Below are 26,565 nucleotides of genomic sequence, written 5' to 3' on the forward strand. Positions count from 1 at the left end.
CTTTGCAAATATTGTGGAGAGAAAATTCATTGACCTAACGGGTAAAATAATGTCCACTTCTAAGTCAGTTATTTCTGTAAATAAAGATGAGGTCATGTAATTTAGCTCTATTTAGGCCAACCACTTCAGCATATGGAAGGAGGCAGTGTCCAGAGAAGAAGGCTGTAGGAGGAAACCCATCCATTATATAAATGCCTCTCTTACATAAATTCCATCAGTGCTTCAAAGACTCCTCACCTTTTCTGGGTCTTGGTTCCTTTGGAGAATCTCATGGAAGATACAGATCTTTTCACCTTAAAAATCTCATGAGACACATTCAAAATTTTGCATGTAGTTTAGGTGTGTTCGGGAGCCTCTGGAAATTTGACGTACAAGACTTGAAATGTCCTTTATATAAAGGAAGCCAACTATTTAGGAAAAGCATGCCTACATTATATCCAAATTATGCTGAACAATTAAAAAGTATACTTTGAAAATAAAAATTTGCAACTGCTAAGTCCTCCTACATAGCAGGCCCTGTACCAGGTTCAGTGAGGGACAGATAGTAGGATGAGACAGGGTTTCTTCCCTCAGGGAGCTCACAGTCTGCTGAGTGCATGTGTAAATGACTGGATTTAATGCAAGACATCCTCACTACATAGCAGCAAAATGAGTAACGGGCTGTGGAAACTCAGAGGAGGGAATGCTTAATTCTGAATGAAATATAACACTTTACAAGCTTACATTCCTCTGCATGTAGTATGATAGCATATATCATCCCCATTTTAAGGAAACCTGGACAGTTCAGAAAAGCTCTGGCTGCCGAGAAATAACAAGCTTGCATTTTAGGGCTCCTCATTTTATCTTTTTTAATTTATGAAATCTACACTACTGCAATGTGCTGTAGAACAGAGAACAGGGGGCTTTACAATTAGACAGACTTAAGTTTATATTACCACCCTGTTGTTCACAAACGGTGGGTCTTTAAACAAGGAACCCTACTTCTCTGAACCTCAGTTTCTTCACCTGTAAAATAGATATGAAATACCTATTTTGCATTGCTTTTTAAAAAATATTTATTTTTTTTATTTTGAGAGAGAATGAGCAGGAGATAGGGTTGGGCGGGGTGGGGGGGGCGGGTAGAATCCCAAACAGGCTCTATGCCCGTCATGGAGCCCGAGGAAGGTCTCAATCTCACAACTTTGAGATCATGACCTGAGTGGAAATCAAGAGTTGGATGCTTAGCCAACTGAGCCACACAGGTGCCCCTTGCATTGCTTTTTAAAGAAATAATGTTTGTAAGGCACTTTGCAGAGGCTCTGGAACATAGTAGGGGGCCCTAAAATGCTAGTCATTTTTTTATAGCCAGATATTCAGATTTTCTGTCAGAAAGCATTAGAATTTCTAATATGGAAAGAGTTAAAATATTCATTATGTAAGGACTCTGCATCAATTAGCTATTGCCACTATAATACTGTATATCAAACCTCTCCCCCAGATACTGTGGCTTACAATATCTACTCTTGCTCTGTAGATAAACTGTCATTCAGCTGATCTAGGTCAGCTGAAACTGACTGGCTTTAGGATGTAGATCAGTTGGTCTTGGTCCAGGCTATAGGTTTCATTCAGATATGCTCCACATTTTTCACTCTGGAGCCAGGCTGGAATGACAGACTTGGGCATGCTGTCATTGTGATCACAGAGAGTGAACCTGGCTATGCAAGCAGACCTGAAACCTCAGCTAACATTGCTTTGGCCTGAGAAAACTTACACAATGAAACCAAAATTAAAGGGTGATAAAGTGCACTCTACCACAATGAGGCCAATAATTCAACCCAGTATAGTCTCTGGGTAAAAGAAAAGTCAGAAACTCAGTGAGCAGCTGAGAAAGAGAGGACTGGGAGGTAGAGCCAAATGCTCAGAGATACAATTTCACCTCTTTCCATCACCCACCGCCTCTTCATGTGCTCTGTAGCCATCTTCTTCCTTGAGTATAAGAACATGAAAAGAACTCCAAGCTCGGCAGCCTCTGCCTTCTGTGGCCAGAGCACAGTCTCTTTGCATTGATAAGAGGTCACACTGTGTGCCCCTTCCTTGCATGCCATGCAATGACTTCTCACACTAACTACCCAGAGTGAGGCCAAACTTCACAAGTTAAGGGCACAGCCTCCTTAAGACTGTCCTTACTTCGGAACTCAGCAGTAAGTTTGGGGGTCTCATTCGCACTTCTGACCAGCTGGCTGCAAACTTGGGGATTCTCATTCTCCCCTCAGGTTCAGTAATTCACATCAACAACTCACAGAATTCAGTAAAGTGCTATACATATGATTACAGTTTTATTAGAGTAAAGGGATACAAATCAGAGCCAGCCAAAGGGAGAGACACACGGCGTGGAGACTGGTGAAAGGATCCCATGGTGGGAGGATCTCAACTCTTCCATTGTCCTCTTCCTGGGGAGTCAGTTTGCCTTACTTTCCTGGCACATCCATGGTGACAACATGCAGAGTATTGCCAAACAGTACTCACCTGAACTTAGGTGCCTTGTCTAGAGTTTTTATTGGGTTTTCTTTACGTAGACATGATTGGTTGAATCATTGGCCACGAAGTTGATCTCAATCTCCAGGTTTTTTGTGGCATGGCCAGCTCCATCCTGAGTCATCATTTTATCACCAACTTCCTTTGGGCCCACCATCTGTCATCTTATTTGCATAAACCATCAGGGCTACCATGAATAAAAAGACACTTCTGTCAACTCAAGAAATCCCAACAATTTAGAGAATACATCCCAGGAACTGGGAATAAAGGTCAGCCAAATTCTTTATTACATAACCCATCTGTGTTTTTCCATCAGAGTTCAAGCTTTTCAGGGCAGATGAGATGTCCTCCTCATCTCTGCATACCCCATGGCCTATAGCCTAGCATCCTCCTAGGGAAACATTGATTAAATTGGTAAAGGCAAAGCCTTAGATAGTTATAGAGCTTTAGAGTAAATGAGTTGGAAGAGCCTTTGGAGACCACTTAGACATTCTTACCCATTCACTTTATACATGAGAAAATGCAGTACCAGAGAGTTCACGTGATTACCCAAGAACCTACTGAGCAAACTGAAGACCTACGTTAGAGTGTTATCATCCCAAACTGGACACCTGCTCCTACTGCCTTGCCCCTACATGCATGAACGCAAACCTAAGCATATGCACCCTACTTTCTTCCTTACTTTCAAAGAAACCAGTGATCAGCTATAAAAAAGGAAAAGGCAATAGATATAAAGACAAGAACTGAACCCTGACTATAATGTAAACCTTTGAATGTATTGTATCTGATTCCTGACCTTTCCATGCTTCTTTCCTGCGCTGCCCTAAGAAGTAAAGTACATTCCATTTTCATCAGCTTGTTAGAATATATGGCTTCTAAGAAGAATGCAGTCATCCTTTTTTGTCGTTGTTCTGTTTAATCTCCGCCCATTGCCAATCCTTTAAGTTAAAAAAGAAAAAAACAACTCTAGGATCAAAATTATAATACATTTTACCACTCTCATCTGGAAGCGAGATTATTTTATGTGCTATTTTTCCTGACCAGGTGTAATGTGTTCTAACAGTTCTCCTTTTATCACTTATTCAGGATGGAACAGAACACACCTCTAGCATCTATCCTGGTACACTGAAGTACTCAGAGAATGTTGGCTGAATGAATTATAAAATGAATGCTTTTTAAAAAAAATCCCCAACATATGAAGATTAGTCTAGCCTAATGTCTCTTACTCTCTTCTTCTTAACTCTCCACCTTTCCACCACCGCTGAGAGATCATAGTACTGCTTATCCATGTAGAAGGCCACCTTTCTATTTTATACACCATTCCTGGTCAGTGTGGTTGTGAAGAAAATATTTGCACCATAAAATATGGTAAATGTGTAATTAACAGAATTTTTAAACCTATTACTTTTCGTTTCTGAAGGTGAAACAAAAGCATGGCAGAGGCAAAGGCTGGTAACATTGGATATGCACCTAGGCAATGTGCTTACCTAGATGTAAACCCTCATTCATGTTTGCTGCATCTGAACCCTAATGCAAGTCTCGAGATAATAGACATCTCAATCTTTTACTGTCAATAATGAAATTGTAAGAGGGGAAAATGCATTTGTTTTTCAGTGAGTTCAACTCATGCCTACCCAAACCTGGCTCCTTACCGACCAGCAGGACAGCTCCTCTCTCCACCTTTGCTGCTCTCAGTCTTTTTGAACACCTGTTTCACCTGCATTGTGCAAATCTGTGCATTTCTCTATGTGAAGCAGCAGCCCTGGTATTGTGAGGTCTACAGATACAGGTAAAGTTCAGTTTTTTAGTTTTCCTTTCTGAAGGTGATACAGTGAGTACCCAATGTCATTGTACAACTTGATTTGCACACATACCCTAAATTTTTAATTAACAAAATTTGTGTCTCCACACTGCAAAATACCAATGACAGGATAGAACACAGAGCACAGTTAATGGGTGGAGTCCTGGGGTGAGCCACATGCAGTGGGTGGGAAAAATCTTCACATTGGTTGTTAATGTGTAGATCCAACTGTTGGTTGACTGAATGAATGTATTAATTCCTTGGTGGTTTGGAGACCATATAGACCATATAGACCAAAGGTCAGCAAACATTTCTTGTGGAGGGCCAGATAGTAACTATTTAGGCTCTGTGGACCTGACAATCTCTGTTGCAACTACTCAGTGCTACTGTTGAAGTGAAAAGGAGCCATAGATGATACGTACAAAAGTAGGTGTGACCATGTTCCAATAAACTTTATTTACAAAAAGAGGTGTTGAGTTGGATTTGGTCTCTGGACTGTAGTCAGCTGACCCCTGATTTACAAGAGAGATTTGCTTAAATTAGTTTGAGTTTTTCAAATGAATATTAAAATTAAAATGTTTTTAATTTTTTAAGATGATGGTATCATTTTTTTTCTGATTGAATTGAACACTAGACTCAGGGCAAGTCTCTTTACCTCCCTGGGTTTTAACTTCTTCAACTATAAATTAAGGGTAAAATGTTGTGAACTATGCCACAGATATTAAAACTTTATTTTTTCTGACAAATCTTGCCTGACCTCCAAAAGGAAAGGCAGAAAAGGAGCAGCTCTTTTTGAAGTAAGGCTTGTATAAATTCCTTTACACATGCTCCACTGTGATCCTGAAGACACCAGAGCCCCAGGAATCAGTGAAAGATTAAAAACTATCAAATGATGTCTAAGATTGTCATTTAGATCCTAAATTCAGCAATTCAAATATTACTTGGGGTGAGAATTCATAACCAAATTTTTCTCAAAATCAGATTTTTATCCTAATTGGAGTACATATACTCAGAGAAGTAAAATTCTGATTGAATCTGGGGGACAAGAAGGTATAACCCAAAGGGTGATGGATAGTAGGAAGGGTGCCTCTATCACTAACAGCTATGCCTTAACTTTCTTATTTGCAATGTAAGTATAACAGATTAGATACACTTTTATGTTAAACTCTATAATTCAGGCCTTTGGTCTATCTGTCCCCTTTATGCAAAAACACTTTGTGACTACTGATGATTTGTTTCATTAATGTACTCAGAAAATAGTAACTGAACATCTGCCATATGCAAAGCACATCTCAGGACCCTAGGGAACCAAGGATTAAAAGACTTAAGCCTATTTGTTGGGAACAAATTTCATCTATAATCAGTTATAAGAGTAAAAGTTTCAAGCTGAACAAGAAAGCTAATAGAAACTAATTTGTGAGTTTGATTATGAAAACAATGAACCTTGCAAATAGATCAATCTGGACTGGGAAAACCCATCTCTTAAATATTTTTCTGAGCAAATATTCTGTGGCATTTCTGTGCTAGGTGCTAAGGATTTATAAATTTGAGTGAAACAATAACAAAATAAAACCAAAAGAGAAATTTCATATTCAAGGAACTCTCATCCCAGAGGCAGAAAATAAAAATATGCAAATGAATAATTGCAAAACAATGAGCTAAATGTAACACCAGAAGCAAAAACAGAGGACAGTAGTTACCCTTGCCAGTGAACTAAAGACAAAGACTTTCAGATAAAGGAATGGAGAAGGAATAGAGTGCCTGACCCAGATGTGTGCAAACAGTGATATTTGGGGAACAGAAAATATTCCTGTATGTTTGAAGTATAAGGAGCATAGGAAGACTGACAAAAGATAAGGGAAGGAAGGCAGATAGAGACCAGAGTACAAAGGGCTTCTGAGCTTGTCTGAGAAGTTGGAAATTAATTTATTAGCAAAATAGAGCCATAGACACTCAGAAGCAGGAGAGGGTCATGTTTGGAACCTCAGGAAAGAATGGATTAGAGTGGGCAGATTCAAACTCAGGGCCTAAGTTAGGGCTTACCTTAGTTCACAGAAGAGAAAACAACACACACACACACACACACACACACACACACATACACACACACAAATGCCTGCAGGCACACATATGTGTAACACACCCCACCATGCACGCAGACAGACACACACACACACACACACACACACACGGGTACCCATGGTTCATTCATTCTGAACTGAAAGGAATTCCATAGAAAATTATCATCCAAGCCCTTTCAAGACAGATCACTTGTTCTAAATGGAATGCTAGACAAAGAATTTTTTTTTCTATTTTTTTAAAATTTTATTATGTTATGTTAATCACCATACATTACATCATTAATTTTTGATGTAGTGTTCCATGATTCATTGTTTGCGTATAACACCCAGTGCTCCAAGCAGAACGTGCCCTCTTTAATACCCATCACCAGGCTAACCCATCCCCCCACCCCCCTCCCCTCTAGAACCCTCAGTTTGTTTTTCAGAGTCCATCATCTCTCATGGTTCATCTCCCCCTCTGATTATCCCCTCTTCATTTTTCCCTTCCTACTATCTTCTTCTTTTTTTTTTTTAACATATAATGTATTATTTGTTTCAGAGGTACAGGTCTGTGATTCATCAGTCTTACACAATTCACAGCGCTCACCATAGCACATACCCTCCCCGATGTCTATCACCCAGCCACCCCATCCCTCCCACCCCCCACCACTCCAGCAACCCTCGGTTTGTCTCCTGAGATTAAGAATTCCTCATATCAGTGAGATCATATGATACATAGACAAAGAATAATTTTGACTTGTTTTAAATTTTATTTCTGCTTTGTCATTGCAAGAAGTGAACAAAATATGTCTTGGTAGTTACTGGCTGGAACAATTTGAAAGCTGATATCCCATGGTAGTTATAAATTTTTTTTTCTTTCACCACCTAGATAAAAATAGAATAAAAAAATCCCATAAATTCTGGTGATTCTCTTGTAGTAAGTGCTTTCTCGACAACCAAAGTAATTACTCAATGAATGTGAGTTTGGAGAGAAATGGGACTGGAAATGCAACTCTGATTCCTGGTTCAACTTTAAGTTTTGAGAGTACCACACTGTGGCCCATTACCACCATCAACTGCATCATGGTGGCATTTATCTTTTCTAAGGGAAAGCCATTTCGAAAACCCATCTACACAAACTGTGAGTATATGAAATTTAATTTTTCTTTTCATATTTTCTTTCCATTTCCCCACCCTTCCAGAGGTGCAGGTCAGTGGTGAAGGGATGGCTGAACTCCAAAATTGAGTACTGACATTTCTATTGGTTGTATAATGCTGTTTTGACTTGATCTCATTCTTCTAAGTTCCCTGTCCAGTTGTCCACCTTTTTCGTTATTTTGTTTAGTTTTCTCTATTTTCTTAGCTTTATCTTGTAATTAAAAATATAATTGTTTCAATTATTTTTTAAAAAAATTGAGTGTTGAAGAACAATTTTCATAGGTTGTAGAAGCCTGGGCAGAAACCTCCTCATTGGCAGACATGCATTATTAAATGGTCACATGAGTCCCGTCCCATTGTGAGTCATCAAGAATGATTTTAAGCACATACATATATACCAAGGTACTTTGTAAGACCTTCTCTTTTTTTAAACTTATTTATTTGAGAGAGAGTCCACAAGTGGGAGGGAGCACACGAGTGGGAGAGAGGATGGGGGAGAGGGAGAGAGAGAGAAACAGACTCCCCACTGAGCAGGGAGCCCCATATGGGGCTCGATCCCAGGACCCCGGGAACATGACCTGAGCCCAAGGCAGACGCTTAACTGACTGAGCCACCCAGGCGCCCATGTAAAAGACCTTCTAATCAATTCAGTTACAGCTTGACCTCTTTAGTAGCTTTACAATATTGGGCAAGTTACTTTAACCATTCTGTGCATTTCTTTAGTCACCAGTGAGGATTAACATATTTTCATATGATTAGCCATCTCTTCTCTGAATTTCTTATTTACATTTTTTATCCATTCTTTTTTAAATCTTATGTTAATATTGGCATATAGTTTGAGGTAGAGATCAAACTACTTTATCCAACTAGTCACTAGTTTTCCCAGCAGATTTTATTACTTAATATTTCTTTTGATCATTTATTTCTTAACTGAATATAATGCCACCATTAGCATACCTACATATTCATGTATATTTATAGCTTTATTATATACATAATTTATATTATGTGATTTTTTTATATTATATTTAAATATTTTATTTTTATTTATTTATTTTAGGGAGAGAGTGTGGAGAGGGGAGGAGGAGCAGAGGGGGAGGGAGAGGGAAGGTGAAAGAATTTCAAGCAGACTCCCTGCTGAGTGCAGAGCTCCTGTAGGGGCTGGATCCCACAACCCTGAGATCACGAACTGAGCTGAAACCAAGAGTTGGTACTTAGCCAACTGAGCCACCCAGGCACACCTATATTATATTTACATATGTTATATACAAACAAATCAATTTTTATATAATTAACTAGTTCCTAGACTATCTTTTCTGTCTCATTAATATACCAGTCCCTTCTTGAGCTACAACTATACTCTAAAAATTACAATTTCATTCATTGAGCTATAGTTTTATAATAAGTTTTAATACGTAAGATTGGTATATCTTCATTACTCTTCATTTTTCAAAAATTTCTTACTTTTTTTGCTTGTTCATCCTTCCAGATAAACTCTAGAACAAATTGTAAGGCTTTTAAAAAAAAAATCCCTTTCCAAATTCTGATACATTGGGAAAAAATTATTTGTTTACACAATTTAGTCCTCACATTTTAAAAACATGCCATCCTTCCCTATTCATGCTTTTTTTTTTACATCTTTTAGTAGATATTTATCACTTTCTCCATTATAGATCCTGAACATTTAAGAAACTTAGTTTTTTTAAATATTTTTGTTTATATTGTGAGTGACTTTTTCCCATTATATAGTTTTTTAATTAACATAATGTATTATTTGTTTCAGGGGTACAGATCTGTGATTCATCAGTCTTACACAATTCACAGCACTCACTATAGCACATACCCTCCCCAGTGTCCATCACCCAGCCACCCCATCCCTCCCACCCCCCTCCAATCCAGCAACCCTCAGTTTAGATTAAGACTCAGATTAAGAGTCTCTTATGGTTTGTCTCCCCCTCTGGTTTCATCTTGTTTCATTTTTCCCTCCCTTCCCCTATGATCCTCTGTCTTATTTCTCAAATTCCTCATATCAGTGAGATCATATGATAATTGTCTTTCTCTGATTGACTTACTTTGCTTAGGATAATACCTTCTAGTTCCATCCACATCATTGCAAATGGCAAGATTTCATTTTTTGATGGCTGCATAATATTCCTTTGTATATATATATACCACATCTTCTTTATCCATTCATCTGCTGCTGGACATCTAGGCACATGAACAGACATTTCTGCAAAGAAGACATCCAAATGGCCAAAAGACACATAAAAAAGTACTCAACATCACTCGGCATCAGGGAAATACAAATCAAAACCTCAAAGAGACACCACCTCACACCAGTCAGAATGGCTAAAATTAACAAGTCAGGAAATGACAGATGTTGGTGAGGATGTGGAGAAAGGAGAACCTTCCTACACTCTTGGTGGGAATGCAAGCTAGGGTAGCCACTCTGGATAACAGTATGGAGTTCCTCAAAAAGTTGAGAATAGCTACCCTATGACCCAGCAATTTCACTACTGGGTATTTACCCTAAAGATACAAATATATTTTTTTAACTGGTTATCACTAATACCTGTAAAAGTTATAGTATTGTTTACATTTATTTTCTATCCAGAACTCTGTCTGGACTTTGCTATTACTCCTTGATTCTTGAGTGTTCTAGAAAGATAATTAATGTCACCTGCAGGTAATAATGTTCCTTCTTCTTTTCCAATGACAAAATTGCTTATTTATATTTTCTGTCTTAGTGTACAGTCCAGAATTTCCAGGATAATATTAAATAATAGCAGTGGTAGCAGAGAGTTCTACTCCTTAATAAAAATACTTCTAATAGTTTTCACCCCTGAATATGATTTTGAATATTGGTTCAAGGTAGACTACCTCATGTGAAGAAAATACCTTTTTATTTCCATGAAATCAAGAGTACGTTTTAAATCAAGAATGGGAGGTGTATTTCATCAAATGCCTTCCCATCACCTACTGAGATGATTATGCCTTTTTTTTCTTTTGACCTGTTGCTAGAATCTGCTATGTTAATAAGCTTACTATTAAATTATCTTCATATTCTTGAGAAAACCCTACTTATTTGTGGTGGATTATACTCTCACTAAATTGAATTTTATAGTTTTTTAATGTGTGCATCTTTTGTTGGGTTGGTCTCATGTTTTTTGTGTAGTGTTTTGTTAGGTTTGAGTATTAGACTTGAAAACTCTTTGACTTTTTCTTTCCCAGGAAAAATATTTTATAAATAGAAATAGCCTATTCCTTGGCAGTTTGCCAGAACTGATCTGGCTCTAAACCTTTCCTTTGAAAGATTTTTTTTAAAGGATTTATTTAAGTTATCTTCTTTGTAAACTTTTTTAAAAATAACAATTTTTTTCCCAGATAATTCTATTTCATTGAGATTATCGAGGCTTAGCATCAGATTTTGAGTGGTATTTTCTTATAATTTTAATGCCTTCTCTAACTTTTAATATTTCCTCATCCTATAGGTCTTATGTTTCATTTATTCTTAGCAGAAATGTATTTTTATTGGTTTTCTTTAAAATTTTAATAATTCTGCTTTCTATTTTCTAAATTGTTAATTTTTGTTTTTCTCATTCTTTTCCCCCTTCTTACTTTCTCTGGAAAAAAATATAATGTTTTAATTGACTTTATAATGTATGTATTTTCTTTTACTCTTGTGAAACTAGAAAAACATTCAAGATCAATAATTATGGCTTGGGTTGCATTCTTTACATTTTCATGTGTCTTTAATTATGACTGAATTTCCTCTTTGACCCACTAGTTTCAGAATAGCGATTTTTCATTTTCAAGTGGGAAGGGATTTTGTTTTCATTCTCCTACTACTCTTCTTATCAATAGCTTACAAATTAAATGGACTTGATTTCCTTTTTGACCAACAGATATTTAGAATTTTGTTTTAAATTTGTATGTTGGAAGGGATTTTTCATTTAAATTTGGTTAATAATTCCTACTTTTATTGTTATGATCAGAGAATCTAGCCTGTAAAATTTCTGCTTTGGAGAATTTATGACAGGTATGCCATCCCATGGCACAACCTGTAATCTCTAATTTTCTAAATAAGTTGTAGATATTAGAAAAGTAAGCCTCATTCGTCTTCTTAAATTAGAAACATACATTTACACCATTAAACTAGTTTTAGTAATTATTTACATTCTGTTTTCAGCCCCCCTTTTTTTGTATAGCTGTTCTGTCAAATGTTTTGAGAGCATGCTAATATCTTCCTTTAATTTTATATTTCCTATAAACTTCATCCTGAATTTCTTATGCTAGTTCTTAATTTTGATTCAATGTTTGGTAATGTCCTTGGCTCTTGTCACAACAAATCAGGATTTCACTTTATGTTTTAAGGTTAATCACTTAAAGACCTTTTTTTTAAATTGTGAATATATTTTATAAGGAGGATATGATACATTGCATTGGCTAGTACTTTAGTTTGAACAGTAGCTACAAAGTCGTTTTGCATAAACTGAATTAAGCAAGAACTGGATTAGTTACATCATAGTGACTTAGAGCTTGTAGGTGAACTCAAGTCCTATGTCAAATATAACTGATAATTTTAAATAAAAAAGTTTTATAAACATAGTTTAACAATATGATCTCATAATAAATCATATATTCTCAAAAGTCTTGGAACCACTATTAAAATATCAAGCGATTTTATGTTAATATAACAGACAAGTCTCTACCTTTCTTAATAGCCTTGGACAGGAGATCAACTTTATGATGATGAATATAGAAAAAATACAAATTTAAGTTTTATGGAAACAGGTATGAATATTTGCAATCCCATCCCCTTCCTTGTCTGAAAACAACCTGTAGTGGTTTGCTCAGGACTTGTCTTTCCAAATTACCTATGCAAAGTCTCCCATGCTTTCAAGTTTCCTCATCAATAGCAATTGATCAGGGGAGGCAACATTCATCCAGTTCGTCATTACGTTTTCCAATCAAAGCTAAATTAAATGAGGGCCTTAAGAGTTTGCTTCCACAATGGTCATTTGTGCACCCACCTCACCTACTTTTCAAATCATCAATCTAAGGACAGTGTGATGTGCATAGCACTCAGCTCGGTTGCTGTGACGACTGGGCCTTCATCAGCATGGTCATTTGGGGGCATCCTCTTCTTCCCAGCAGCTGGGTCCCTGGGACATGGAGACAACGAAATAAATGAAAACTCCACACAGCCACCTCCTGGGCTCTTCTTATCACCAAGCTGCTCAGATCACTTTATTTTGGGAAATAAGCAATCCTGCGGCGCCTGCTTTTCTTCTCTCTGCCTCACGCCCCTTCCAAGCAAGCCTGAGTATTCTTCTGGGAGGTGTTGCATCTCCCGTTGTGTATCTAAAGTGAAGCTTGGAAGAGTATGAGGACGCGTGTTGGTGCACAAGGGTAAAAACAGAACTCTGATGTCTTCAAAAAAATAGGGCCAGTGATAGAGGGGCAGTTACCTCTGATTTCTGGTTGGTAGAGATCTATAAAGAGTTGGGCGCTGGCAGACCATAAACACTGGAATAAATGAGATAGAGAGAAAATAAGAGAAAGAGAAAACCTAGTTTGTTTGTTTGTTTATAAACTTTAAGCCTTGTAAGAATCCTTTATATCATGGCAACACAGATTAAATGCTATTGTTTTGGCCTGAAGGTGCTAATCTCATCAAAAGCATTTATAAGGCTCCATCTACAAAGTGCCTAAGAGCTCTGAGGACACAGGCATGGGTGGAGTTGGAGGAATAAGAACAGTGGTGTTGGCCCATTGCATTCTGGGAAGGTTAGATCCCCGAAAGCAAAGCCATTTGGGCCGGTTGGAGAAAAAGAACCCAGCAGATGTAGAGGAGAGTTTCTCATTCTTTCTGTGCTTTCCTAGAAAAGCACATACAAAGTCACTTTTAAGTAGATACATAAAGGAAGATCCTGCAAAGCAGAGTGGTACATAGCCATATGAAATAAAGCTTTGTAAGAGATGCTTGGGAAGTCTTTAAAAAACAAGTGGTATCTCAATTGAGCTTTTTTTTAATTTTTAAAAAAGATTTTATTTATTTGTCAGAGAGAGAGAGAGAGAGAACGCACAAGCAGGCTCCCTGCAAGGAGCCCGATGTGGGACTCAATCCCAGGGCCCTGGGATTATGGCCTGAGCTGAAGGCAGATGCTTAATCTATTAAGCAACCCAAGCATCCCTCTATACTACTTTTTAAAAATTTTTTATTGTTATGTTAATCACCATACGTTACATCATTAGTTTTTGGTGTAGTGTTCCATGATTCATTGTTTGTGCATAACACCCAGTGCTCCATGCAGAATGTGCCCTCTTTAATACCCATCACCAGGCTAACCCATCCCCCTACCCTCCTCCCCTCTAGAACCCTCAGTTTGTTTTTCAGAGTCCATCGTCTCTCATGGTTCATCTCCCCTCCGACTTACTCCCCTTCATTCTTCCCCTCCTACTATCTTCTTCTTCCTTTTTTTTCTTAACATATCTTGCATTATTTGTTTCAGAAGTACAGATCTGTGATTCAACAGTCTTGCACAATTCAGTGCTCACCATAGCACATATCCTCCCCAGTGTCTATCACCCAGCCACACCCTCCCTCCCACCGCCCACCACTCCAGCAACCCTCAGTTTGTTTCCTGAGATTAAGAATTCCTCATATCAGTGAGGTCATATGATACATGTCTTTCTCTCATTGACTTATTTCACTCAGCATAACACCCTCCAGTTCCATCCACGTCGTTGCAAACGGCAACATCTCATTCCTTTTGATGGCTGCACAATATTCCATTGTGTATATATACCACTTCTTCTTTATCCATTCATCTGTCGATGGACATCTTGGCTCTTTCCACAGTTTGGCTATTGTGGACATTGCTGCTATAAACATCGAGGTGCACATACCCCTTCGGATCCCTACATTTGTATCTTTGTGGTAAATACCCAGTAGTGCAATTGCTGGATCTTATGGTAGCTCTATTTTCAACTGTTTGAGGAACCTCCATACTGTCTTCCAGAGTGGCTGCACCAGCTTGCATTCCCACCAACAGTGTAGGAGGGTTCCCCTTTCTCCGCATCCCCGCCAACACCTGTCGTTTCCTGTCTTGTTAATTTTAGCCATTCTGACTGGTGTGGGGTGGTATCTCATTGAGGTTTTGATTTGTATTTCCCTGATGCCGAGCGATGTTGAGCACTCTTTCATGTGTCTGTTGGCCATTTGAATGTCTTCTTTGGAAAAATGTCTGTTCATGTCTTCTGCCCATTTCTTGATTGGATTATTTGTTCTTTGGGTGTTGAGTTTGATAAGTTCTTTATAGATTTTAGATACTAGCCCTTTATCTGATATGTCATTTGCAAATATTTTCTCCCATTCTGTCGGTTGTCTTTTGGTTTGGTGGACTGTTTCTTTCGCTGTTCAAAAGCTTTTTATCTTGATGAAATCCCAAGAGTTCATTTTTGCCCTTGCTTCCCTTGCCTTGGGTGATGTTTCTAGGAAGAAGTTGCTGTGGCTGAGGTCGAAGAGGTTGCTACCTGTGTTCTCCTTTAGGATTTTGATGGACTCCTGTCTCACATTGAGGGCTTTCAACCATTTGGAGTCTACTTTTGTGTGTGGTGTAAGGAAATGGTCCAGTTTCATTCTTCTGCATGTGGCTGTCCAATTTTCCCAAAACCATTCGTTGCAGAGACTGTCTTTTTTTCCACTGGACATTCTTTCCTGCTTTGTCAAAGATGAGTTGACCATAGAGTTGAGGGTCCATTTCTGGGCTCTCGATTCTGTTCCATTGATCTATGTGTCTGTTTTTGTCCCAGTACCATACTGTCTTGATGATCACAGCTTTGTAATAGAGTTTGAAGTCCGGAATTGTGATGCTGCCAGCTTTGCTTTTCTTTTTCAATATTCCTCTGCTATTTGGGATCTCTTCTGGTTCCATACAAATTTTAGGATTATTTGTTCCATTTCTTTGAAAAAAGTGGATGGTATTTTGATGGGGATTGCATTGAATGTGTAGATTGCTCTAGGTAGCATTGACATCTTCACAATGTTGGTTCTTCCAATCCGTGAGCGTGGAACATTTTTCCATTTCTTTGTGTCTTCTTCAATTTCTTTAATGAGTATTTTATAGTTTTCTGAGTACAGATCCTTTGCCTCTTTGGTTAGATTTATTCCTAGGTATCTTATGGTTTTGGGTGTAATTGTAATTGGGATTGACTCCTTGATTTGTCTCTCTTCTGACTTGTTGTTGGTGTATAGGAATGCCACTGATTTCTGTGCATTGATTTTATATCCTGCCACTTTACTGAATTCCTGTATGAGTTCTATAAGTTTTGGGGTGGAGTCTTTTGGGTTTTCCACATATAGTATCATATCATCTGCAAAGAGTGAGAGTTTGACTTCCTCTTTGCCGATTTGGATGCCTTTGATTTCTTTTTGTTGTCTGATTGCTGTGGCTAGGACTTCTAATACTATGTTGAATAGCAGTGGTGATAGTGGACATCCCTGCCGCATTCCTGACCTTAGGGTTTCGAAAAGCTGAGAGCTTGATATTCGCTGTAGGTTTTTCATAGATGGCTTTTATGATATTGAGGTATGTACCCTCTATCCCTATACTATGAAGAGTTTTGTTCAAGAAAGGATGCAATACTTTGTGAAATGCTTTTTTTTGCATCTATTGAGAGGATCATATGATTCTTGTTCTTTCTTTTGTTGATGTATTGTATCACGTTGATTGATATGCGGATGTTGAACCAGCCTTGCAGCCCAGAGATAAATCCCACTTGGTCATGGTGAATAATCCTTTTAACGTACTGTTGGATCCTATTGGCTAGTATTATGGTGAGAATTTTTGCACCCAAGTTCATCAAGGATATTGGTCTGTAATTCTCCTTTTTGATGGGGTCTTTGTCTGGTTTTGGGATCAAGGTAATGGTGGCCTCATAAAATGAGTTTGGAAGTTTTCCTTCCATTTCTATTTTTTGGAACAGTTTCAGGAGAATAGGTATTAATTCTTCTTTAAATGTCTGGCAGAATTCCCCTGGGAAGCCATCTGGCCCTGGGTTTTTGTTTGTTGGGAGATTTTTGATGACTGCTTCAATTTCCTTAGTGGTTATAGGTCTGTTCAGGTTTTCTGTTTCTTCCTGGTTCAATTTTGGTAGTTGATACCTTTCTAGGAATGCACCCATTTCTTCCAGGTTATCTAATTTGCTGGCATTTATTTCCTTGTTGATCTTTTGCTTAGATGATCTGTCCATTTCAGTCGGGGGGGGGGTTAAAGTCCCCCACTATTATGCTCATAATATGTTCTTATAATTGTTTGTATTTCTTTGGTGTTGGTTGTGATCTCTCCTCTTTCATTCATGATTTTGTGGATTTGGGTCATTTCTCTTTTCTTTTTGATAAGTCTGGCCAGGGGTTTATCAATCTTGTTAATTCTTTCAAAGAACCAGCTCCTAGTTTTGTTGATCTGTTCTACTGTTCTTTTGGATTCTATTTCATTGATTTCTGTTCTCATCTTTATTATTTCTCTTCTCCTGCTGGGTTTAGGCTTTATTTGCTGTTCTTTCTCCAGCTCCTTTAGGTGTAGGGTTAGGTTGTGTATTTGAGACCTTTCTTGTTTCTTGAGAAAGGCTTGTATTTCTATATACTTTCCTCTCAGGACTGCTTTTGCTGTATCCCAAAGATTTTGAACAGTTGTGTTTTCATTTTCATTGGTTTCCATGAATTTTTTGAATTCTTCTTTAATTTCCTGGTTGACCCATTCATTCTTTAGTAGGATGCTCTTTAGCCTCCATGTCTCTGAGTTCTTTCTGACTTTCCTCTTGTGATTGAGTTCTAGTTTCAAAGCATTGTGGTCTGAAAATATGCAGGGAATGATCCCAATCTTTTGGTACCGGTTGAGACCTGATTTGTGACCTAGGATGTGATCTATTCTGGAGAATGTTCCATGGGCACTAGAGAAGAATGTGTATTCCGTTGCTTTGGGATGAAATGTTCTGAATATGTCTATGAAGTCCATTTGGTCCAGTGTTTCATTTAAAGTCTTTATTTACTTGTTGATCTTTTGCTTAGATGATCTGTCCATTTCAGTCGGGGGGGGGTTAAAGTCCCCCACTATTATGGTATTGTTGTCAATGTGTTTCTTTGCTTTTGTTATTAATTGCCTTATATAATTGGCTGCTCCCAGGTTTGGGGCATAGATATTTACAGTTGTTAGATCTTCTTGTTGGATAGACCCTTTAAGTAGGATATAGTGTCCTTCTTCATCTCTTATTACAATCTTTGTTTTAAAATCTAACTTGTCTGATATAAGGACTGCCACCCCAGCTTTCTTTTGGTGTCCATTAGCATGGTAAATGATTTTCCACCCCCTCACTTTCAATCTGGGGGTGTCTTTCGGTCTAAAATGAGTCTCTTGCAGACAGCATATCGATGGGTCTTGGTTTTTAACTCAGTCTGATAGCCTGTGTCTTTTGATTGGGACATTTAGTCCATTTACATTCAGGGTAACCATTGAAAGATATGAATTTAGTGCCATTGTATTGCCTGTAAGGTGACTGTTACTGTATATTGTCTGTGTTCCTTTCTGATCTATGCAGCTTTTAGGCTCTCTCTTTGCTTAGAGGACCCCTTTCAATATTTCTTGGAGGGCTGGTTTCGTGTTTGCAAATTCCTTTAGTTTTTGTTTGTCCTGGAAGCTTTTTCTCTCTCCTTCAATTTTCAATGACAGCCTAGCTGGATATAGTATTCTTGGCTGCATATTTTTCTCGTTTAGTGCTCTGAAGATATCATGCCAGTCCTTTCCGGCCTGCCAGGTCTCTGTGGATAGGTCTGTTGCCAATCTAACGTTTCTACCATTGTAGGTTACCTATCTCTTCTCCCGAGCTGCTTTCAGGATTGTCTCTTTGTCTCTGAGACTCGTAAGTTTTACTATTAGATGTCAGGGTGTTGACCTATTTTTTTTGATTTTGAGAGGGGTTCTCTGTGCCTCTTGGATTTTGATGCCTGTTTCCTTCCTCACATTAGGGAAGTTCTCTGCTATAATTTGCAGCAATATACCTTCTGCCCCCCTCTCTCTTTCTTCTTCTGGGATCCCAATTGTTCCAATGTTGTTTCGTCTTATCGTATCACTTATCTCTCAAATATTGCCCTCCTTATCCTGTGGTTGTTTATCTCTCTTTTTCTCAGCCTCTTTATTTTCCATCATTTGGTCTTCTATATCACTGATTCTCTCTTCTGTCTCATTTATCCTAGCAGTTAGTGCCCCCATTTTTGATTGCACCTCATTAATAGCCTTTTTGATTTCGACTTGGTTAGATTTTTGTTCTTTTATTTCTCCAGAAAGGGTGTCTCTAATAACTTCCACGCTTTTTTCTAGCCCAGCTAGTATCTTTAAAGTCATGATTCTGAACTCTAGGTCTGACATCGTACTAATGTCCGTATTGAGTAGGTCCCTGGCAGACGGTGCTATCTCTTGTTCTTTTTGCTGAGGTGATTTTTTTCATCTTGTCATTTTGTCCAGAGAATAGATGAATGAGAGAACAAAATGCTAACAGGTTAACAACGTCCCCAGCAAACATACGCTATACAAATCAGAAAAGACCTGAAACCAGGGGAAAAGAAAGGGAAAGAAAGAAAAAAGAAAGAGGGAAAAAAAAGAAAAAGAAAAAGATAAAAACAAACAAAAACAGAACAAAACAAAAACAAGAATATGATCAAATATGATCACGCTAGTGCATAGATCAGTGCCACACACTAGATTTTGGGTGTATTTTGGTCTGTTAGAAGAAAGTGACTCCTAAATTTTTAAAGGAAGATAGACTTATATATGTACAAAATAAGGGTTGATACAATGAAGGGATGGAAGATGACTGTAAAGATGAAAATTATAAAAGATTTTATAAAAGGAATTGATAAGATAAGAAGTTGTTTGAAAAAAGAAAGAAGAAGATTTAAAAAAAAAGAAAAGAAAAAAAAGGAGAGAATGTGATCAGGCAGAAGACTAGAACAAAGCCATACACTAGTGATTTAGGGTATATTTTGATCTGTTAGAAGAAACTGTATCTCAAAATTTTAAAGAGAGAACAACTTATATATATATATATATATATATATATGCCAAAAATAAGGGTAACTACTATGAAGCGATAAAATATGACTCAAAATGAAAAATAAAAAATGTTTTTTTTAAAAAAGGGATTGATAAGATGTTGGTTGAAAAAGGGAAAAAGAAAAATTCAAAAAAAAAAGTTAAAAAAATTAACTTCGAAAAACTAATGAATCATGGTAAAAAAGCCATGAATTCTATGTGCCGTATTCCCCTAGTGCTGGAGTTCTCCCATTCTCCTTGATCGGTAAATTTGGTCTTGGCTTGCTCGCTGTTCGGGCTGATCTTCTGGGGGAGGGGCCTGTTGCCGTAGTTCCCCAATGTCTTTGCTGGAGGCGGAATTGCCCCGCCCTTGTCAGTCCGGGCTAAGCAATCTGCTTGGGTTTGCTCTCAGGAGCTTTTGTTCCCTGAAAACTCTCAGTACAGCTTTGGAGGACCAGAGTGAAAATGGTAGCCTCCCAATCTCCACCCGGAGGAGCTGAGAACTTGGGGCCCCCCTCCCCAGTGCGCCCCCAGAGAAAAGCAGTCACTCCTGTCTCCCTGGTCTCCGGCCGCACTCCATGCTCACCCGGCCTGTGACCGAGTGTTTCTATCTCTGGCATCTGACCCCGTGTGGAGTCTCCAAACCCAGCAGATCCCTGCGGTGCGCTCCCGCGCCACTCCTCCCAGGGTAGGAAGGGGAGTCTCCCCGGCTCTGCCGCTTGTTGGGTCCCTGCTGGAGGAGCAGTGGCCCGACTGGGCCGCGGATCACAGTTTATGGCAACCCCGAGCTGAGAGCCCACACCTCAGCTCCGTCTCTGCAGCTGGCTTCCCCGCTCCGATACCTGGGAGCTCTGCCGCACTCAGGCACCCCCGGTCTTTCTGTGACCCCGAGGGTCCTGAGACCACACTGTCCCGCGAGGGTTCCACCTCCCGCTTAGCCACTGGAGTGATGTCCCTCAGCGGGGTCGACTTCTATAAGTTCCGATTTTGTGCTCTGAGGCTCTATCACTTGCCAGAAGCGGCCTACGGAGGCCCCCTCCCCCGCCGTCTATCCTCCCGAATATCGCCTTGGATTCAGTTCTCCGCACGTCCTACCTTCCAGTAAGTGGTCGCTTCTCTGTTCAGAGAGTTGTTGCTATTCTTTTCTTCGATCTCCTGTTGAGTTCGTAGGTGTTCAGAATGGTTTGATCCCTATTCAGCTGAATTCCTGAGACCAGACGAAATCCAGGTCTCCTCCTCCTCCGCCATCTTGCTCCGCCTCCTCCTCAATTGAGCTTTTTAAGAAAAATTGGAACTTGCCAAGACAGGAAAAATATCACCTACACAGGGTATGTTGTCAACAAAGACTTCTATGGAGGTGGCAGGTGTGTGATTTAACTTCCCTAAGACACACAAGGAAGAGTGATCAGGGAGCAGATCAGAAAGACAGATTGAAATCACATTGTGGAAGGCCTTGAATGTCAGTCGAAGACCCCTGGCCCTTATTCTCTAGGCAACAACGAAGAATGAAGTGGTGCCAAGAGGACCGACTCTCTGTTCATGCACGACTCACTAGCTAGGCAGTGATAAAGCGTCAGGGCCTCTCTGGTGAGCATTTATGTAAGCTGGTCCCTGCAGAGTGTCCTGGCCCCCTTGGACTTCTCAGCAATTTTCTGCACCTCGCCTTTCAAAGAAAGATGTTACGATACCGCCTTTGTCTTGTAAGCATTAGAACATATTTTAAAGCATATGAGGATATATCAAAACATCTGAAGATGTATCCTGTATTTGCCCAACAGAAATCATTGATTCTGCAATGTGTGCCAAATTATATGAAACATTCGTTCAGCATCTAAAAATAACGTTTGGTGTTTCTTCAGATATATTTTCATTTCTGCTGATGTCTGCCTTGGGCCTCACAGTTTTCATTCTGTTTTCGGACTTTCAAGATATATACCATGGAATGGAGGTAAGAGCTATTCATTTTCACATCTGCAGTGACTCATATGTACGATTTGACCATATCTGCACCATAATTTGCAAGTTAGTTATTACCATATTCTCTCTGATCATTTAATATTGTGGGGCTCTTCTGTTTAGTAGAGCAGCAAATAACTTACCTGGCTCTCCCAAATGCGACCCTCTGATTGTTTTCAGATGATCTATATTATCAGTTGAGAACATTTATCCTATTCACACCTAAAATACTATGTGTGGATATTATATCCTTCCATGTTATACTAATATAATAAATTAATGTATTAACAAAATAACTAATTCTTCAAGTTTAATTATTTTAACATATAGTAAAAATCCTTTATAATGTAGTTGTAAGGAGCAAGAAAAAGTAGACTTACAGGCCAATCATGTCCTGTCTGTCAGACATCGACTGCAGAGAGTTTTATTTCAGTGGACATCACTTAATCCAGGGTGCAGTGGATTAAAATAAAATTTATGAAGAGGTCATTGAACCCATTCTTGGAACCAGCATTGTGGGGGAAATAAAAGAAAGAGAAGGATTGACTCTTGATTTGCAATCTATAGTTTTGTTGTGAAGATGAGCTCCACCCAAGAGAAATGATGGCATGGCTATGTGAGACCACCCATGCTTGAAAAAAGTGTAACAGAGAGAGAAGTGGGAAGAACACAGGAAGGAGGAGCTCTCCCAGGGCCTGTGGTTGTCATGGGAGGCTTCATGGAGGAGGCACAACTTGATCTGTGTCCAGAGGATAGGCTAGATTTTGCTAGGTAGAAGGTAGGGATATTTCCAACCAGGAGAACAGCCCGAGCACAAGCAGAGGGCTGAAAGAATCTCTTTTGTCTTGGAAATGCAAAAGAATGTAGGGTGACAGAGATAAAAAGCAAAAGCCACGCTTGTTTCACAGAGTACCTGGAAGACTGGCAAAGGCAGAGGCAACATGCTGTGGAATGTGAGGAAGGCTTGGCTGGATGAAGAGGCCAGGGAAGTTTGAGCTCTCTTCTGAGAGCAACAGGGAGTCATTGAAGATATCCCAGCGGGTTTTTCAGCAGGGCTTTTAAGGACAGACTAATTAGAGTATGGCAGGAAGGCTATATGCTAGAGCAGAGAGGCTGTGGACAGAGACACAGTAAGGAAGTGAAAATCTAGACCATTTAGTCACTTATAAGACATTATGAAGCTTTAGCCCATGCTTGGCACTGGGACTCCAAAGATGAGTAAGATGTGGGCACAGATCTCACGTAGTTCAGGGGCTAGGAGGGAAGACCATCCCCCAAGCAGATGATTTCAAAGCAGTGTGGCAAGTGCCTTCCAGGCCAAGAGATGGAGACGAGACCTCCCAGATGAGGGCAGGGACCACAGGGAAGGCAAGGGCCAGGTTCTCCGCTAGGATCTGACCCCGTACCACACCTTACAGCCTTCTCCAGACCGTCCTGCGCCAAGGCTGTGTCTCACAACCCTAAGAAAGGCTGTCTCTACTTGGGGCAAAAAATAACAAAGTGTTACTTTGAAATGCCCCATATCAGACTAGGGATGAGAATTGCAGGTGAGCATCTAGACACTGTGAAGGGTCTGTGGTTTTAGTCCTAAAAGCAGCTCAGTCCCCATCCTTTACTTTGGGTCAGATCGGTGGTTTGTGAATAGTCTCTTGCCATTGACGAAGCATGGGAAGTTCTAGTGTTTACACCTATTACTTAATTGTATTTGGTGGTCAGTATGTACCCTTCAATCCTTAAAAGGAGGTGGGTTGGGTGGGTTCAAGTTTCATCAAGCCATTAGATTTAGGGTTGAGGCCATTTGTTCAGAAAATTTTCACCTAGTTTCAAAAGTAATTTGAACCTCTGTCCCCTTTATGTTTTACTCATACATCAGTTTTACTGAAAGAATGAACTCCAAGTAGATTTTACTTTGGGAGGAGTAGAAGTAATAGTATTATTAGATGAATGACTTCATTTTGTATCCTCTTCCCTATATTTGAAAAGATAAAAATGAAGAGAGATGCACTGTTGCCAAAGTGTTTTGGCTCATGTCTATGACCCAGAGCACATTTACCGAATGTCTCTTGTCAGCAGTGGAGGGAGCAAAGGCCCAGGGGCAGTTAATTCTCATTTGAATTCTGGCTCTGCCATTTATTGATTGGCTTTGAATCCTTGGACAAGGTACTGACCTCATCTGTGAAGTAGAGAAAGTAATGCCCACCCTCCAAGCTCAGAGAGTTGTTACAAATATATAAATTAAACAAGATGATTAATACTTTTCAAAATGGAAGACATGCAAAGCATAAAGGTGGTATTTCTTTTTTAACAGCTCATCCCAACCCTGACATCATGGAGGGTTTCAATTTTGGTGGTAGTCTTCACCCAATTCTGTGTGGCCTTCTTTGTAGAGGTAAAGTGATTTCTAAATGTCTCTTACTCTCTTTCTGGGGAAATAAATAAAGGGTCTCATTCTCAACACATGCCTGTTTTTTAGAGCAACATCTTTTGTCCCCAAAAGTGATAGTTATTAAGGGTTTGTAAAAACCGCACATGTTGTCTTTGGGGGAAATTACTTGGAGAGTGATTTAAAATTCTCTAAAGACTGCATAGAAGTGCTCTCTGGATCTGTAGCATAGAAAGCAAAACATCAAATTAACTCTAACTTTATCTCCCATGAAGGCATTGTATTGTACTTTTCTAGTATTCTCATAAGCTAGTAGAGACAAGACCAGGTGACCTACCAGCTCTAAAATTCAATGAGACCTTTTGAGTGAAGAACTATCTTCAGAAGGGTTTCCTTAATTAAGAGAGAAAGGAAGCCGTTGCTCATTCTAGTCAATTCTTCCCCTTGAAAGTCTTCCTCTATAGCATTTTTCTTCTACTCAGTGTCACTCAATGACTTCACTTACTCAATGAAAGGCTCAGACACTATTTTTTTCCAAAGGGACTGTTAAAAAAAAAAAAGATTCATGTATTGTAAATCCCTTGGGAAAAGGGATCGGCCAAATTTTAAAAAATACACACACACACATATAAAATTGTATACAATGAGTGTAAAATTTCTCATACTCTTTAAAGAATTCCATTTTTGAGACTATATATATTTTTAAATAATCCAAAAGGAGAGATAAAACTTACATATATGAAGTTATTCATTATAGTATTATCTCTGGTGGTAAAATTTTAAATTCAACTCATGAGTTCAAAAATAGAGATGCTGTTTGCTTTAAATAGTTATACAGCAATTTGAAAAAAATGGTATTTGATCATTAAAGGTGACTATTAAGAAGACCGTAGCTACAAATTGTACATGACAGGAAGCCTAGCATAACCAAAAGTGGAATGCAAAATTTGACCATTTCTATTATAAAGAAAAAAAAGAACACCCCCCCCAAATGGAAAGCAAAACCCATTTGGTTTCTGGAGTTCATCCATTCATTCAGCAAACCATTACGTGGCACCTCCTATGTGGCACGTGGCAGGTAGCAGTGATTTTTTTTTTCTTTCCTTGATTTTGAGTACATTATTTTGTTATCATTTCAGTCTGGCAGTAAAATAATTCTAAGTGAATCAGCAGCCAGAATTTAACTAGGAAATCTGTAGAAATGAAACGCTGTAAGCTTTGGGCAGATTTCTATAAACACAAGCACTCTTCCTCCTCAATGGAAAGAACGAGGGGAGCTGCTAGACATCGTGGGGACAGCAGGAAGGAGAAGCTGCCACAGAAGCAGCGGTACTAAGCACATCTCAGAGGAAGGCCTGGGGGAACAGAGAGCAGTGGTGAGCAACCTGGCTGCAGGGCAAAGTGGAATCATAGTTCGATTGTTTACTCTTCCTGATTTCTCAGGATGTCATCCTTCAAAACCGAAGGCTCTGGCTATGGATCAAAAAAGAATTTGGATTCTCTTCTAAAAGTCAATATAAGAACTGGCAAAAAAAGCTGGCAGAAGACTCCACCTGGCCTCCCACACACAGAACAGACTATTCAGGTAATGGCAAAAATGGATTCTATATCAATCTCAGCTTTGAGGACCCTGAACAGATTCCAAGAGCAAAAGTCGAATTGGGAGATCAAACCACAGAACAGCATTTTTGGACGAGGCTGTAATCAGAATCATTGTTGTACATGCTTCACACCATCTCCTTATTCCCTGAAACTAAACCCATTTGGAGAAGTGATGATAGTCTATCCTTAACCTTTCTCTCTCCATCAGAGGGTTCAAAGTGCATTATCAATGTATTGAACCTTGCAAAAGAGAACCTTAGGGGCGCCTGGGTGGCTCAGCTGGTTAAACCACTGCCTTCAGCTCAGGTCATGATCCCAGGGTCTTGGGATCGAGCCCCACATCGGGCTCCCTGCTTATGCAGGAAGCCTGCTTCTCCCTCTGCCTGCTGCTCCCCCTGCTTGTGCTCTCTCCCTCTCTCTCTCTCGCTCTCTCTGTGTGTCAAATAAATAAATAAAATCTTTAAAAAAAGAGAGAGAACCTTAAATATGCCTATTTGGACTGTATCCTCTGCTATTGAGGGAAAAAAATGTATGTCCTGGATTACCTTTTTTTTTTTTCTAATAAACTATTCACATTGCATAGCATTATCCTGGCTAAAATGCACAAGTTCTCATAGTAGTGAAATTAGGAGTATGAACATAGGTAGAACAAAGGAAAATTGAAGAAGAGTTTGATGTTTGAAAGTTTCACCAATATATTTTTATTTGCATCTCCAGAAATAAAAGAATTTGGGGGGAAAGCCTTTCTCTCAATAAATCATCACAAGTTTACTTAACCTTATATTCACTTGCGAAGATCATTTATGTGCATATCTTTTCCCAAGGTCACAAAATTCCTTTTTTTTTGCTTCTTTTGTATGGCTTTAACAGAGAAACAAGAATTGACATTTACTTCAGAAAAGTCGACTCTAACTATAGTAAGTGTGGGTGTGGGGAGTGATGGAGATGTCTGTTAATTGCATATAATCTTGGCTTGGGCACAGCTTATATCTAAGCAAA

General features: G+C 39.1%; 1 protein-coding gene across 1 annotated transcript in view; it reads left to right on the forward strand.

The window, feature by feature from the left end:
- The window catches only part of ATP13A5 (ATPase 13A5), a 115,752-nt gene extending 89,601 nt beyond the window's left edge, over positions 1–26,151 (forward strand). Inside the window, exons 26-30 of the mRNA XM_028101090.2 lie at positions 4,129–4,303; positions 7,314–7,516; positions 21,485–21,573; positions 23,890–23,970; positions 25,408–26,151. Of these exons, the coding sequence (XP_027956891.2) occupies positions 4,129–4,303; positions 7,314–7,516; positions 21,485–21,573; positions 23,890–23,970; positions 25,408–25,668 (809 nt within the window). The 3' untranslated portion in view covers positions 25,669–26,151. The remainder of the gene's footprint in view (positions 1–4,128; positions 4,304–7,313; positions 7,517–21,484; positions 21,574–23,889; positions 23,971–25,407) is intronic.
- The last annotated feature ends 414 nt before the right edge of the window (positions 26,152–26,565 follow it).

This window comes from Eumetopias jubatus, unplaced genomic scaffold (genome assembly GCF_037043125.1).
Source record: "Eumetopias jubatus isolate StellerSeaLion01/CBP00866 unplaced genomic scaffold, mEumJub1_p1.0 scaffold_1, whole genome shotgun sequence".
In the NCBI taxonomy this organism is placed as follows: Eukaryota; Metazoa; Chordata; class Mammalia; order Carnivora; family Otariidae; genus Eumetopias; species Eumetopias jubatus.